The sequence below is a fragment of the Orcinus orca genome, unplaced genomic scaffold, assembly GCF_937001465.1.
Source record: "Orcinus orca unplaced genomic scaffold, mOrcOrc1.1 scaffold_437, whole genome shotgun sequence".
Taxonomy (NCBI): domain Eukaryota; kingdom Metazoa; phylum Chordata; class Mammalia; order Artiodactyla; family Delphinidae; genus Orcinus; species Orcinus orca.
In genome coordinates this window covers 42709-59685 of record NW_026044126.1, presented here as the reverse complement: position 1 = coordinate 59685, position 16977 = coordinate 42709, and the positions used below count along the sequence as shown (strand labels likewise).

At 40.4% G+C, this 16977-nt stretch overlaps 1 protein-coding gene across 1 annotated transcript; it reads left to right on the top strand.

Annotated features, from left to right (window-relative positions):
• Nucleotides 1-500: 500 nt before the first annotated feature.
• On the top strand, nucleotides 501-15597 carry LOC125963370 (translation initiation factor IF-2-like). Its single transcript, XM_049705277.1, has 5 exons — nucleotides 501-714; nucleotides 758-1024; nucleotides 7612-7702; nucleotides 9616-9664; nucleotides 14778-15597. The coding sequence occupies exons 1-5, from the start codon at nucleotides 501-503 to the stop codon at nucleotides 14814-14816; spliced, it is 660 nt and encodes a 219-aa protein (XP_049561234.1). The 3' UTR covers nucleotides 14817-15597.
• Nucleotides 15598-16977: the final 1380 nt, after the last annotated feature.

Below are 16977 nucleotides of genomic sequence, written 5' to 3'. Positions count from 1 at the left end.
CTCTAACTTACCCTTTTAAAAATTTCATAAATACAGGTGTCGGTGCCATTTGGAATAGTCTCTATAACAATTTCTGTCATTTACTGTTTACATTTACATTTTCATTTTACTTTTACATTACATTACATTTACATTTTGTAATGTAAATGTAATGTACATTTTGTAATGTAAATGTAAAATGTAAATTACTTTTACATTTACATTTACATTTACGTTTTCTGTCATTTACATTTCATTTACTGTGTTTCAGCAAATTTACCTAACAGATGGTGAGTGGGCAATTTTTAAAGGGGCATTTTTTAAAAGAGCGGAGAGGGAAGGAATTAGAGACAGGCACATACTATATTTGAAGTTACCTCCACGTGTATTTTATGTATGTATACCCATACAATTAAGAAGTCTTTGGATGTTTTATCTTCAAGAATAATTCAGATAATGGATTACTTGAATATCATAAACATTTAGGGTTTAACAGATTTGTTACATATAGACGCTGTATCATGGATTTAAAAGACCATAGCCAGCGGGCAGCGGCGGGCGGAACGACCGAGGGGCGGCGCGGGCTGGGCGGCGGGTGCTGGGGTCCGTGCTTCCCCGTGGTGGAGGGCTGGGGTTCGCCGGAGACGCCGGGTTGCTCCGCGTTGCCAGGTTACCGAGCGCGTGCCCCGCGCCCGCTCTTCCGCCCGGGCCGCCCTCGGCGCTGCCTGAGCCGTGGTGCGGGCTGCGCGGGGCGTCGGTTCCGCGGAAGCCTGGGTAGGGCGCTGCGTGCGGGACTCTCGTCGCTCGTGGACGGGGTGCGAGCGCGCGGCGGACGTAGGGCGCCGACCTGGGGCTCCCCGGCGCTCCGGCTCCGCTCAGGGCGCCCGCTCAGGGGCCTCCGGCGCGAGGCCCCCTTCCTGGTCAAGATGGCGGCGCCCAGGCGGACCGCGCCGAGATGAGCTGGAGCTGGGCCCGGAGAGGGACGAGTCTGCCACGCCCAGGACTTGGACCCCGGGCTGGTCTCCAGTCTCCCGGGGAGCGGCGGGTGAGTGGGCGCGGCCGCGCGTAGGTCCTTCTCGTGGGGTGGTCAGCTCTCCGTGCGTCCGCAGACTTCTTTCCTCTGATAGTCAGCTCTGGGGTGGCCCAGGTTGAAGGCGAGGGTGCTTGATTGGGGAAACCTGAGGGGTTTAAGGACTCTGTTGGGATCGTTTCAGACCCCAGCAAGAAGCTGAGCAAGTTTCCTCCTGACTCTCTTCCCGGCTAAGTTTTCTCCCTTCTCTGAAGACGCTAGCTTTTCTGAATCACTTTGTTCCCCGGGGGGATACAGTTGGTGGTTCTGACCGTGGGACGTAGGACCCGGCGCGGGGAAGCCTGAGCTGGTTCTAGTTACTTTGTTTGCAAAGCACTTGTCTTGTCTTTGGAATCTTTGTGTATGTAACCAACGTTGGGAAGAGCCAGCGTTTTCTCCTCCAAAACACTGCGAGGGGTAACTTTATACGTAAGAAACAAGTGGGCGTTCACATCCATCTCTTTTCCAACCACTGAGCCTTGGTTGTGTTTCCTTTCTTTAAGTTTGTCTCGTTTTGAAGTGATAACAAAAACAAACAAAAAAGACCATAGCCAGTTACACAAAGTATACTCTAGTCTCAGTCCTGCCATTAATTAGCTATGTTACCTTAAGTCATGTAAGTTTTCTAGGCCTCATTTTTCTCATGTGATGTTTTTTCTTTGAAAAAGTATAGTTTCTAGAAGTCTCTAATCTCTGTGTCATAGTTCAGCTTGGAGAAAACCTGTTCTTGTCCAAACTCCATGACATTGTATTTCCAGCTCCAACTTTGGACTTCGAGTGAGTTGGGGGCAACTTTTTAAGGATATTTTCACACAGGTTTTTTAGTTAATATCTGTCTAGCTGACTTGTCATACTCAGACTTTCTCCCATATTCTTTTACCAGTGTGTTCCTTAGTCATATATATGAAGACTGTTGTGGGAAAAATGACCTCCTGGGTCAGCTTACTGCATGGTCATCGACACAGGGCAGGGAGTAAGATTCTGTGGATTTTACAGAAGCAGATACAGGTTTCATTATCCATGTCCTCTCCCCTTTCATCTTACAAAAACAGCAGGCTTTTCTTGGAGAACTGCCAGATAATGCCATCCTGCCTCCTCACGGGCCCCGGGGATGAGTCGCCCAGGGACTGAACTCCAGTAAAGCAGGTGATTGGCTCATGGGTAGGCATCTGACCTCGGCTAAGTCTATCAGACTCCTCCCCAGGACTTTTCTCTCAGAGAAAAATGGAAGAATTGTCTTTTCTCTCTGGAATTTCTAAGCTGGGGAGATCCGACTCTGGGACTCCCAGTTACCATCCAGCACAAGAAGAGACTTTCTGTAAAATAAAGTCTTGCAGAGGTAAGCAGGGCTGAGCGATGGAGAGAGAGCTGGAACCCTGCTGATACTCTGGAACTTCCAGATCCAACTGTATCTGAATATGGCTGCATCCCTGAATTTCTAGTACTTGTTTGTTGAGGTGGTTGTTTTTGTTTGGTTTGTTTTTAAATTTCCTTTGACTATTTTGAATTTGTTTTCAGCCATGTGCATTTGAAAGCATCATAGCTAAAAGAGCTAATTTCCTACATTAATGTCAGGTTTGCTGAGTGGCATTCCTTAAGTGAAAAATAATATCCGCTATTTTCTTTAAATAAAATCCTTCTAGCTCAGGTTTGAGATATTCAAAACTCTGCCTCCTACCCCCCTCTTTTCCAACATTTACTATATCACCTTGAAGCATTTGTGACCACATCTTTCCCATCTAGACGCAGTTGAGAGAGAGAGCAAAGACTTCTGATATAAACTGCAACCTATACGCCTCCTACCTGGAAGCTTTAGAACATACTTGATTCTTGTCATTAAAGCAAATCTTTTGTTGTTGTCTCCAGGGCACAGAAGCATTTTCATGGCATAATGGAGTGCAAAGTACATTAAGCCTAACTCTACTTCTCACCCTCTTTTACTTTAAATAGGCAGAAAAGAACAATCTCAAAACACATTTTCCCAACAAATAAAATACATATACGATTATGTTTAGAAGACGTTTATGCAACATATACTTAGACTGATTAATTAATGGACCTTTCGCCAATTGGCACAGTAAATATGTATGTTCAATGTGCTTAATTAAAAAGAAGACAATAACATATTTTTACAGGTTAATTATCGGAGAAGAGTATTGTGCCAGCACACTTGATGCTACAGTATCTCACGTTTGACAGGTAATCTTCTTTCAATTATATTTACTGCTAAATGTTTCTTGGCTCAAGCTATTAAATTATAAGGTCAAAAGTAAAATGGTATGAAATTACAATGATAAAGGGACACATATCCCACTTTATGAGAATAGAAGTTCTAATTTCTTTTCAATACTACTAGTAGTGACCACAGTACTAATTTGAGCCCTTACTGTGAGCCCCTGTGCCCATATACATTTAGTTCTTACAGTAGTTCTGCAAAGGGCATGTAATAATCCACACTGTAAAGCTGAAGAAAGTGCTTCTCATAGCTGAAAGTCACATAGCTGGTGAGTGGCAAAGTCTAGATTCAAACTTAGAGTCGTCTGACAATGCCCAGGTTGTTGACCACTATGTACACTGCTCAATTGTTGCACCAATAAAGAAGTGCTTGAAATAATCATAGATTTGCCTGCCCTGAAACTGCAGTGATTTAAAGACATCAAAGTTGCCAGTTGCTTAACCACATCTACTTACAGTAAGAAATTACATTTTATTTCATTTCTAAAACAAGATTAATTCTGCAGGCCCATAGAAACTTGAGCACACAAATCCTACCTCCAAATGAAAGATGCTTGTTTTCCACTATTCAACAGATGGCCCTGTACAGAGGCAATAAACATATAGTAGAATCTTCATTCAAATAAATGAGAAGAGAGGTTTCTTCTTGTCCTGATTCAGTGCCCATCATTATGGATTATGATGGCTCGTCCCAAACTTTACTTCATTCACTCCACTCTTTCTACAAAACTCCAGTCATGGAATCCATCATTCAGATACATGTGCAAAGCGAAAGGACTGTATTAATACAGTTGCTGAAAGTCAAGTTGATAGAGCTCAGGAAGTACATCCTAATAAATGCAACATTAATGTTTGTGTGGGCCTTGGAGTGAGGGGTAGAAGAATTTTCAGTTTAATGGAATATTTTGCCTCTTGCTATGAAAGTGTGGCTGAATAGTCTTGTAATTGGTCATTTACAGAATCCTCCATCTCTGGGTTTCATGCTTTCTTTACTCTGCAGCTGTTGATTCCTTCTCTTGTTCTGGATGGAAGATAGCAACGAAGCCACTTCAAAGGGCTCAGCCTGCCTTTTTGTGTTATTGTTTAGATGAAGATATTTCCATTTATTAAAGCACACTATTTAAACATTTTTATCATGTTTCAAACTTGACTGTGTTCTGAAGGTATGAGCACAGGCAGACATAATGGGGGATGTTTTCCAGGAGAGAACATAGACCATACCCTTATCAAAGGAATTATCAGAATTTTCATGTATGGATTGAGAATCAAATTCTGGAGTTAGACCTGAATTTAAATTCATACTCACAACTTATTACCAGTCTCATCTTGATCAAACGGTTACCACACTTCTCATCAATTTCCTTATCTTTGAAAGCGGAATAAGAGAAGTATGCCTGGTGGAGTTACACATAAAGCTCATCTGATAGAATATTCATAAGGATTTTGCACAAAATATACATGGAAATATTTTAGCACCGAGTTTAGCATGCGATTCGTCTTCGATACGTTTAAGAGCTATTATTTTATTATTATTATGCTATCATTAAATATCACTATTACTTAAATGTCATTATTGCTAAAATTGCTGTAAAACTACCGCAGTAACCCATGATGAATTCCCCTCTTCTGTTTCCTTTGTTTAAATGGAAAATATATATATAAATCTAGACAGAGAACACGTTAGTGATCCTGTTCAGTGGAGTGAGAATTTCCATGGCACTGATTAAAACAAATCCTGAATTGCATGGACTTAAGATAGCAGAGAGGGGCTTCCCTGGTGGCGCAGTTGTTGAGAGTTCGTGACCCGATCCGGGAAGATCCCACATGCTGCGGAGCGGCTGGGTCTGTGAGCCATGGCTGCTGAGCCTGCGCGTCCGGAGCCTGTGCTCCGCGACGGGAGAGGCTGCAACAGTGAGAGGCCCGCGTACCGCAAAGAAGAAAAAAAAGATAGCAGAGAGGCTAAGAGATTTGAAGTTAGACATCCCCAAGTGTGAATTCTACTGTGACCCTCTTCTAGCTCTAGAACCTTGAGGAAGTTACTTAAACTTTCTGAGCTTTACTACTAGTTTCCTCATCTGTATCTTTTTCAGGACTATTTATCAAGGATCTTCCTGTTCTCTATGCTTGGACGTATCACTGAATAAATTAGACAAGAGCCTTTGCCTGCGTGCTCCTTCTTGCATGCTTTCTCCCTCCTTACACTCTCGTGTGGAAACGGATGTTATAAATAAATTCTATGCTTGTCACAAGTTGATGGGCGCCACGGGATAAGGAAAAGGATGTGAAGCTCACTGAAGAGGCTTGGGTTGGGAGTGCTGGAGGAGTGTACAGGTAGGTTCTGATTTTAAATAGGGTAGTCAGGGTGGATTTTATAAGTTGACATTTGAGCAAAGACTTGAAGTGAGGGAGTTGTCAGAATGTATGATGGGGAGACCACTCCCTGGGAGCAAGAATAACCAGTCCCAAAACTCTAAGGCAGAAATATGCCGGGCAGCTTGGAGGAATATCAAGGAGGCCACCCTGGCTGACTTAGTCAGTGGGGAGGAAGAGACAGCAGGACGGCTGGAGGTCGGATATGTGATGGGATGGATTGGGTAAGTCCTGGGAGGCCATCACATGCATTGTGTCTTTTACTCTAAATGTAGGCAGCCAGGGGCGGGATTTTAGCCGAGGTGTGGCATGAACTGTCTCTTGTTTGAAAAGCATAACTCTATCTGTGGCCTTGAGGATGTGGGGAGAGAGTGGAGTCAGGGAGAATCTCGGGAGGCGACTACAGGATCCTCGAGGTCTATGTTGGTGGCCTGCACCAGGCTGCTAGCGGCTGGTAATTCTCAGAAGTGGCACATTGGGAAGGTTGTGACAGCATTTCGTGGTAGATTGAATGCAAGAATGGAAAGGAAGAGGGGGTCAAGGGTGAATTCGAGATTTAGGGCCTGGGGAACTGGAAAGGTGTGGTTACTGTCACCTAAGATTTAGGGCCTGGGGAACTGGAAAGGTGTGGTTACTGAAAAAGTTTGGGGTAGAGCATGTTTGGGGGATTAAAGACCAGTTTTGGAGGTATAAGATTTGAGACGTTTTCGTGACGTCCAAGTAGAGATGCTGAGTACACAGTTGGATACACAAGTCTGCAGTTCTGAAGAAAGGTCTAAACTAGAGATACACTTTAATACAATGGAGATATTAAGAACAATTATATGGAAGCGCTATTTTAAAGATAAAATGAAGTAATGCAATTAGCACTCTGTCTTCTCAAAACATTTAATAACTGTTAGCTAAAATAATTACCTGAAATGAAAAAATACCTATAGTTTGTTTTGTTGTTTGCAGTAAAAGTGAAGAAAATGTCACAATTATTTTAATAGTATTTGTGACACAGTAGTTTTAGTTAAGACACCATGACTACAAACATTTACAATAAACCTTTCAGTCTCCTACTTTTCACTCTGATAGGGTACTTGGAACCATATTTTGTAAGGTTTAAGTTAGTTGTCATAGGGTACCTCTTTAATTAGAAGTAATTCTGAACTGTCTAGTTCCATGCAGTTTTATATACATATATGTATAATTATTGTTTTATGATTTATCAAACTCAGTTGAAAATTTGCATCTCTGATATACATTAGAATTTAAGCATTTGCCCAGGTATTCAAGGAAAAAAATGCACTTGTCTTGTAATTTCCATAGGGGTACTTGCTTTCACATCTTCCCTTCACTTTGCAATCGAAAACATGGCAGGGGAAATATTATCTTACTGGTCTTTGAGTTCCCCTTAGCTCTCTGCACGTCCTTAAACAGCCTTTGTGGCTTAACCAAAATTCTCTTCCATCTTCATTCCGCTAACAGATATTGGTCTAAGCATGTACTTATACTAAAAAATGCATGACCACGTTGTCTGTACACATCTATAATTTTATGTTAACACTATCATTATGTAAGCTATACTTTAATTGTAATTATAACAGATTTTATGTCAACACACATCCATTTCTAGTGTTCATCTGGTGTTCAAGGGGAGAGCAGCATGTCGTAAATTTTATCAAAATATAACATCTGGAGAATAGAACAGAGGGTAATTGTGTAATTCTGTATTCACTCTAATTAAGTTCAGTGGAGTTGGCATAATAGAATTAAGATGAAAAAAAAAAAAGACATGGAGGTACCATGGCTGCCTCTCCCAACACACCCTTTTCGTATCCGAGAGCAGAGACTCAGCACCTTTCTGTACAGAAATGGAGACAGGAAGAGGCCAGAGGATGAATGACAGGCCCGAATGAGGTGGAACTTTGAAGAGCAACATGGAAATGAAATACTTCTTTTGTATTTGGTAGGTGGGGAAAATGTACCAGCGTGTATGCCTACTGGGACCACGTTTTCCAGAACAGTTAAGCCCAGTGTCAACTATGCTGTCCCACCTTCCTCGTAAGTAGGAACATACTGTTACTTGAATCTTTGCTTCCTGTTTCTTGATACCTGGTTGAGAGGATTATCACAGGAACTGCATCTTGTTAGCAAATACACTGTTTTGAAATGATTGACACTCACTGAAGAGTGGCAACTCCAAGCTTGCTCTCTCTTGATCTTGGACTATTTAAGTCTGGAGTGCAGGAGTGGGTTATGGGGAAAGACCATTGGAATTCTTATGTCTTCAGCATAATGGTTATAGCGTAATGGTTAGGAGTGTAGGTGCTGGTTCAAATCTCTGCTTTCCACTTGCTAACCATATGAGCTTGGGCAATTTACCTGATTACCTGAACCTCAATACTCCTGCCTATAAAATGATGTTAATAATATTTCATCCCCATAGACTTGTTTTCAATGTTAAAATGAAGTCACTTACACCAAGCACTTAATACAATGCCTAGAGCATAGTAAAGTCTATTATTATCACTATTACTACTACTACTACTATTATTATTATTACTATCACGATGCCAGGTGCTATTTTTCCTATGCCTTATTCCATTATCTTCTGCCCTGTCCCCCCATTTCTGTCTTGTTTCTGTACAAGGGTAGGTTTGTCACAGAGCATTTTCTTTCCCTAGTGTCTGACTCTTAGTCATCAAGGTGACTGGTCCACGACCCGGCATTCATTGCTGCTCGTTGAAGCAACCCATTTTGAGAAGGGGAGTTGGATATTGATGCCAAGTTGGGTCAAGGAGAGAGAATTTTCTCTCTTCTGCACTCAGAGAGCTAAGTGAAATATTCAGGCCTCAGAAGGAGAATCAGGCAAAGGGCAACATGCTTAATTTCATACCTTAGTGATTCAGAGCAAGTCAGACAGGCTGGATTTGAACTCATTTCCGTCATGTACTGACAACGGGATCTTAGGTGCTTTTGTAACCCGTCTGAGGCTCAGTCAACATCTGAAAGAGACGAATAACATTATCAGGACCTGGCGTATAGCCTCGTTGTAATAAGTGAGTAAATCCTTTTAAAACGTTCAGCACGTTGTTTGGCATATAAACACTTAATAAAATTTAGCTTCTTTGACTACTACCGCTGCTAATATTATTAAGTAGCTGAGCAGATCCGAGGCCCATTTTTTTCTTAGATTGCACATAATCATTTGGACAACGAGCTCACACTGATCAACCGTTGCTTATATATAAACCCCCATGAACCCAAAGGTGCTTTAACTCTCTCCCAGTCAGAGCCTGTTCTGGGGGCAGAAGCAACACCGGCACTACCCCCGTCATCTTTGCCTTTATTGTCACTACACTCGCCTGCCGTACTGAGCACTTTCTGTTTGCCAGGCACCAAGTTTAGCCCTGCGTATGCACTATAGCATATAGTTCTCACACTCAGGTGGGAGACATTATCATCATCCCCAATTTTCAGATAAAGTCGCCGAGGTGCTGGAAAGGTAAGAAACTTGACCCACAGCAAGAGATGGAGCCGGAGTATTCAAACCCTTCTCTCTGACCTCAAGAACCCTTAAATATTAGCATACTACTACATCCTGGTAAGAAAATCTGCTTCCAGCCACTCTGGTGAGAGTAGAAATGATTCTCAGTCCCCACATTCCTCTATTGCCCATGCCACCCTAGCCTCAGGACTAGGGGGAAAAGGAAGTGATCTCTTCAAAGAGCAGCCAAAGGGAACCTACTCCCTTCTGCCTTTTCGTAATCAACTAACCAATATTTTATTTCCTTCTTAAGAGTCCGCACATGTTCCTTTTGGTACTTAGCTTGGCCTTTTAGAATTCTGACATTCTGTACGTGACTCATCCACTGTATTTCATGTTAATTTATTGAGGTCAAGTATAGGGTCTTACTCATCCTGAAGTCCAGTTATCCCCTGTCACATCTAACTCTGTTCTTTTCTTCTTGTAGGACATCTGCAGATATTTATTTGAATTTTGTTGAATTGTTCTCATCAATAGTACATTAAAAGTTATACAGAAAGTGCTTTCTTATAAGGAAAACCATCTAAATAGATTTCTAGCTCTTTACTTTTTATAGCACTGTTGTAGAGATTATAGATCTCCAGGTAATATTTTTTAGATAGAGTTCTTCATATCGTCTTATTTTTACATATAACGATAAATCTGAATTTTCTCTATCAAACCTCCGAGACTTCACCGGCTTGTAACTTAGCTTGTTGATTATGTGTTGCTGACTTTTCCATTTACAATGATATTTGATCCTGGTAAGGTTGGGGCTGGGTGGGAAGGTACATCTTAAGGCCATAAATTGGTTTTGTAGAGAACTAACATAAAGATCTAAAGTCTCATCATATTTCTGCAGAACTCATGAATCATTTTATTATAATTCCATTCATTCAGGGAGTATAAAACCATTTTCAAATTGTTATTCCTAATTTGTTCATCTTCTCTTCCTTAGTCGTAGTGAGAAGAGAGCAGGCTGAATGGAAGAAAGTCATTATGACCACTGGGGCCACTAGGGTAGGCATCAGTCCCAGAGGTTTGTTTTCATCTCTCCGCTATTAATATTGACTAATGTCTTGAGTGCTTACTTGGTGCAAATTACTTAGCCGACCATGGCAAATGGATTGTGTCATTTCATCCCCTGATAGTCATACAATTAATGTATGTATTATTATGATATCCCATAATGCATACATGGAACAGAGCCTCAGAAGTAGTTATTTGCTCACGAAAATATGGTAGATGTGGAATTTGGACTCAGGTCCGATAGACTCCTAAGTCACTCCTAGTGATTTTTACCACTAAATTAAAGTTGTATACCTCGGGAGAGTAGATAGTTTCTAAAATTTCCTCAGCTCTAACGTTTTATAATTAAATTTTTGTCTGATGGCAAGCTTAACAGTTAAGATGGGTAGGAAGGAATGCCAGCCTGTTGAATGGAATTTCCCTGAAATAAGCCTGTTTTATGACACCAGTTCACTCATTCATTCACTCAGCATGTATTGAATGTTTGCTCTGTGCAAAGGCATTTTAGGCATCACAGTGGAGTGAGCGCCCCTTCCATAGACTCTCCTGCAGCACTCAGAGAAGTCTTGGACTGGTTTGCCTGTTATGGAATGGAGCTTGGTGATAGAAGCCTGGTTTGTCCTCCACTGATAAAACTAAGACATACTCATATGAGTGTATAGGCATCTTGAAGCCGTGAGATAGTAACACACATGAATCTTACCAATTTGCCTGGGATTAATGATATAAAGGCTTTGGATTTGGGTATGGAAAACGGGTGCAATTATGGGTGTGTTGGTTCTACATATATATGGACATCACGTGTCATCAGCCTGCAGCTACCTGCCCGTTCCTCACTACTCCTTTTCACAAACCAACCAAGTACCTTCTTGTCTCTCCTGTGGATAAGCTCTCGACAGTGGCACTAGGGCCTCCCTCAATAAGTACATCATTGGCTAAACCAGTGGTTTCTCAGATATGCTCATTGAACAACCCTTAAGGTGGATTGACATTCCACTGCCTAGAATAGAATATGGTATTCTTTAGAAATCGGGGGGAAAAAATAGGCCACCAGATGTACTTTCTTTAATTTAAATTGTTTATATATATATATATATGAATGAACAATTGTTATATATGTGTATGTATACTCATATATATGAATGATTTAAAATTGAAGAGATATATATACACACACACACATATATATATATGTATATTTAAATTTTGGCTTCTGGTAGCAAGTAGTAAATTAAATTATTAGCAGATCCATACTGCAGGGAAATAACCAATCAGATTTCATTCAGTAGCTTGCTTTTTTGTAGATTTATGGTTGTGATTTTATATCTACAGGTATGTTTGCTGAAGAAAATATTTCTACCACTTTACACAAAATTAAATTCATTTAATACCAATGCGGCATGTCTCAAATGTCTTAATACAGTTTTAATCTTTAATCGCATCAGAAGTATGAAATTAGAAACATACCCCAAAATCATTTGAAGGTATAATTACTTTCATTTCCCTTATACTTTTGAGACTTTTGAAAAATAAGTATTTAGTTGTACTTATCTGTTTCTGTCTCTCTAAGGATAGCAAACACTGAAACACAATTCTTTTTAAAAGTCAATATTAAAAATATATTGTCCAAGATGATCAAAACTAAGGAAGTGGCAAAGAAATTCAAAAATTTAAACTTTCAAAGGGTGCTTTTTTTGTGAATGTGTAGTACTTGTTCTTCTGAAGGAATTACTCTTTTAAAAAATTTAATTAACTTATTTTTTATTGAAGTATACTTGGTCTACAGCGTTGTGTTAATTACTGCTGTACAGCAAAGTGACTCTGTTCTACATATGTATATACATTGTTTTTCATATTCTTTTCCATTATGGTTTATCACAGGATATTGAATATAGTTCCCTGTGCTATATAGTAGGACCTTGTTGTTTAGCCAATCTATATATACCAGTTTGCATCTGCTAATCCCAAACTCCCAGTTCATCCCTCTCCCACCTGCTTCCCCCTTGGCAGCCACCAGTCTATTCTCTGTGTCTCTGATTCTGTTTCTGTTTCATAGATAGGTTCATTTGTGTCATATTTTAGATTCCACATATAAGTGGTATCATGGTATTTGTCTTTCTCTTTCTGACTTACTTTGCTTAGTATGATAATCTCTAGTTGCATCCATGTTGCTGCTGCAAATGGCATTATTTCATTCTTTTTTTTATGGCTGAGTAGTATTTCATTGTATATATGTACCACATCGTCTTTATCCATTCATCTGTTGATGGACATTTAGGTTGTTTCTATGTCTTGGCTATTGTGAATATTGCTGCTGTGAAGATCAGGGTGAATGTGTCTTTTTGAATTATAGTTTGGTCTGGATATACGCCCAGGAGTGGGATTGCTGGATCATATGGTAGGTCTATTTTTAGTTTTCTGAGGAACCTCCACACTGTTTTCCACAGTGGCTGCACCAACTTACATTCCCACCAACAGTGTTGTAGGAGGGTTCCCTTTTCTCCACACCCTCTCCAGCATATGTTATTTGTAGACTTTTTAATGATGGCCATTCTGACTGGTGTGAGGTGGTACCTCATGGTAGTTTTGATTTGCATTTCTTTAATAATTGGCAGCGTTGAGCATCTTTTCATGTGCCTATTGGCCATCTGTATTTCTTCTTTGGAGAAATGTCTCTTTAAGTCTTCTGCCTCTTTTTTTGATTGGGTTGTTTGCTTTTATTGTCATCGAGTTGTATGAGCTGTTTGTATATTTTGGAAATTAAGCCCTTGCTGGTCGCATCATTTGCAAATATTTTCTCCCATTCTGTAGGTTGTCTTTTCATTTTGTTTATGGTTTCCTTTGCTGTGCAAAAGCTCGTAAGTTTGATTCGGTCCCCTTTGTTTATTTTCATTTTTATTTCTATTGTCTTGGGAGACTGACCTAAGAAAACATTGGTATGATTTATGTCAGAGAATATTTTGCCTGTGTTCTCTTCTAGAAGTTTTATGGTGTCATGTCTTATGTTTAAGTCTTTAAGACATTATGAGTTTATTTTCGTGTATGGTGAAAGGATGTGTTCTAACTTCACTGGTTTATATAAGGCTGTCCAACTTTACCAACACCACTTGAGGAAGAGCCTGTCTCTTTCCCATTATATATTCTTGCCTCCTTTGTCAAAGATTAATTGTCAAAGATTAACTGAGGTGTGTGGGTTTATTTCTGGGCTCTGTATTCTGTTCCATTGATCCATATGTCTGTTTTTGTGCCAATACCATGCTGTTTTGATTACTGTGACTTTGGAGTACTGGCTGAGTCTGGGGTGGCTATGCCAACGTTGTGCTTTTTCTTCAGGATTGCTTTGGCAATTCTGGGTCTTTTATGGTTCTGTATGAATTTTAGGATTATTTGTTCTAATTGCGTGAAAAATGTCATGGATAATTTGATAGGGATCGCATTAAATCTGTAGATTGCTTTGGGTAGTATGAGCATTTTAATGGTATTAATTCCTCCAACCCAAGAACATGTGATGTCTTTCCATTTCTTTGAATCATCTTCACTTTCCTTTATTAATGTCTTACAGTTCTCAGCGTATAAGTCTTTTGCCTTCTTGGTGAGGTTTATTCCTAAGTATTTTATTTTTGGGGTTGTGATTTTAAAAGGCATTGTTTTTTTACATTCCCTTTCCGATATTTCATTGTTGGTATAAAGAAATGCAACCAATTTCTGTAGGTTAATCTTGTATTCTGCTACCTTGCTGAATTCGTTTATCAGTTGTAGTAGTTTTCATGTAGAGTCTTTAGGGTTTTCTATATATAGTATCATATCATCTGCATCTAATGACAATTTTACCTCTTCCTGAAGGAATTAATCTTGAAGTTCTACTAAGACTTTTGGGATACCTGTTTTAATGAGCCACTACTTCCTGCCTGAGATTGCACTATGCACCAGAGATTCTAGAATTAGCATAATAAAACGAATAATGCAAACAACAGCAACAAATCTTCACAAACCTTCCTTGCAAGGAAGTAGAGTCCACTGGAAAAACAGACAAGTGAAACACACATTCAAAATGGCAGTGATTCTCAAACATTTATGTTTTGAGACATAAAACATGAAAAATCATGACAAGCATGATAACCAGGGCAATTACTAGAGCCCTTCTCCAGCTGGTCAGGTGTAAGGTCCTGTAACTCTTTTTTGGTGAATGCCTCCAGGAGAGTCTGAGACAGATGTTCTCAGTTGTCGTCAACCTTTAGTGTGCATCAGATTTGCCTGAGAATATTGTTAAAACACAGATTGCTGGGCTCCAGTGCCAGAGTTCTAACCAGTTCCCAGGTGTGGCTGATATTGCTGGCCCAGGGACCACATTTTGAGAACCACCTTTCAAAACTCTGCAGTATGCGGTTGTGTGTGTTGTGAATGAGACGGGCCCAGAGAACCAAAGGAGGGCAAAGGGACTCTGCCCTAAATTAGTCAAAGGTAACAATAGCAGCTAGAATTGATTGACCCAAGAAAAAATTATAAGAACTTTACCTGCATGTGCTCATTGAATCCTTTCAGTAAGGTACATAGGTGCTACTTAGTGTTCCTCTTTTACAGGGGTGTCCAGAGAAGGTAACTACTTTGCCCACGTCCTAAACTGGTAAGTAACAGATTAAGAATTCAAGTCTAGGAAGTCTGATTCCAGAGCCCACACCTCTACCCTTTCTGCATGTAGAGAGGAGTAAAGGGTTGTCAGTGAAGCCTTCCTGGGGGTCCTGGCCTCTGAGTGTAGATAGAAGGATGAGTGGACATAAAGATCATTATTTGTGTGTGGTGGGGGTAGGGGAGGAAGTATGAGGGCTTCCAGAAGAGCCCGCCCTCCCCATGCATCTGCTATAAGCAAGTCTGATGATCAGGAGTCCGGAACATGAGTATGACTATGGGATACTGAGAAGGGTTCTAGAACCCTGAGGTGAGAGTTCTGGATCAGTTAGTAGGTAACAGAAAGTGAATGAGTGATTTACCTTACTTTCCACGGGTAGCAGGAAGTTTGGAGATAGACCCTCTAGCGTTAGTCCAGCTGCTGAAGGGCATCACCAGGGGACTGGGTTGCTTCGCTGTTCCAGCTTCCACATCTCTAGCATGTCCACATAGCTTCAAAGTGACCCCAGAATCTCCAATAGTGTTCCAACAATTTGGGCAGGAAGAAAGAAAAGGAAAAAAAAAAGAAATTAGGTAAGAAAAAAAAGGCAGTGTCTAACTCAGAGAGCAAATATTTTACCACAGATGGTCAACAGACTTGCACTTAGATCTCATCAGCTCGGATTTTAAACTGGCCACCTTAGCCTTAAGGATAATGGGGTCTCCTAAACCAGGGCTCTGATAGTAAGGAATAAGGAGAGAGTGGTACTGCTTAGCAGTGCCTGCTGTCCCAAACAAATATCCCCAAACTATTTTTTTTTATTCTATATTTTACTTTAAAGAATGGAGGTGAAACATTATGTATCTGTAAATAGCCTTTTAGAAAGGGTACAATTATATAGTTATACAACCCCCTGGAGGGCTCCTTTCTTCTAAAATCTCTTTAAAAACTGTTCAAGGTTAAGGACATTTTTATCTTAATTTAGTAACTTGCAGTCGATTATCTTGGAATGACATCCTCTCTCTGCAGATGTTCTGTCAGGCTTTAGAAAATTCTAGAAGTGGACAGAGAAGTGTTATGGTACATGTATTTGCAATATGCACGTCTTTGAAATGAAATCCATTTAGGGACCAAAAGGCATTTCATGTCTTTGCTATACATTTTCACATATTTGCCTTTCCAGAATTCCTTTGAGCAAATCTGTTCAATGTAACCCATCCGTTTCTCCCATCTGAATTCTTTATTACTAAACATTCTTCAGTATGCTCTCACTCCCCTCTGTCAAAGGCGTTTCTCTGGGTCCTCACCCTTCTCATCTCATATGTGAATGCGTATCTTAAACTGAAGCAACAGTCTGCTATGACTTCTCCATAGCTTGAAGAACCCGTCTTTGTGGGGAAAAAAGTAGACTTACTAACTTAAAAGGTAAAATGCATGCAATGTTTCTGAGAATTAAAAACTAAGATAACAACATAAGCAATGGAAAAAACTTACAGTGGATCCTTTGCAAAGACTTTATTTTACAGAGAAGGCAACTGAGGTTTAAAGAAAAAATGCGTTAGTTAAACACTAAATAATAAACCTTAAACCTCAGTGGAGCAACACACGGACAGTTCATTTCTCACTCACTCAGGAGTGTAGTATGGACTTTGGTGGTCTGCGGGTCAGTTTTCTGCTCAGTTATTCAGGGACCCACCACCTTCATCAAGTGGCTCTACGTTTGTCCTAAAAAGGAAAGGAGAGAGGAAGCTGCGAGCTACAATTATCAACTCGTTATCCTTCAGACATAAACTCTTCAGGTCACCTCTGGTCACATTCTTTGGGATAGAACCATACCCAGATGCGAGCGGAGATGGAGAATGTTGCTCCTATCTTGGTCCTAGTGATGCCTCTACATGCTGGAGGAGCTAATTAAAGTGTAGTCAACAGCTCGTTGTTTCTGCCACAATGAGTGATTAGCCTAAGACTGTGGATTAATTATGTGTGTGTGTCACATATACATATAATACACACAAACATATATATGTGTGTGTATATATACATTTTTTAGCATGAGTTGACACATGGGGCTTCTGCCGTATCAAAAGAGTACAAACTGCCTCTTGTTGCTTTTTCTTAATTGAAGTTGACTACTACTATCTATTTCCCTTCATTTTGCTACCTCCCCCCCGCCTT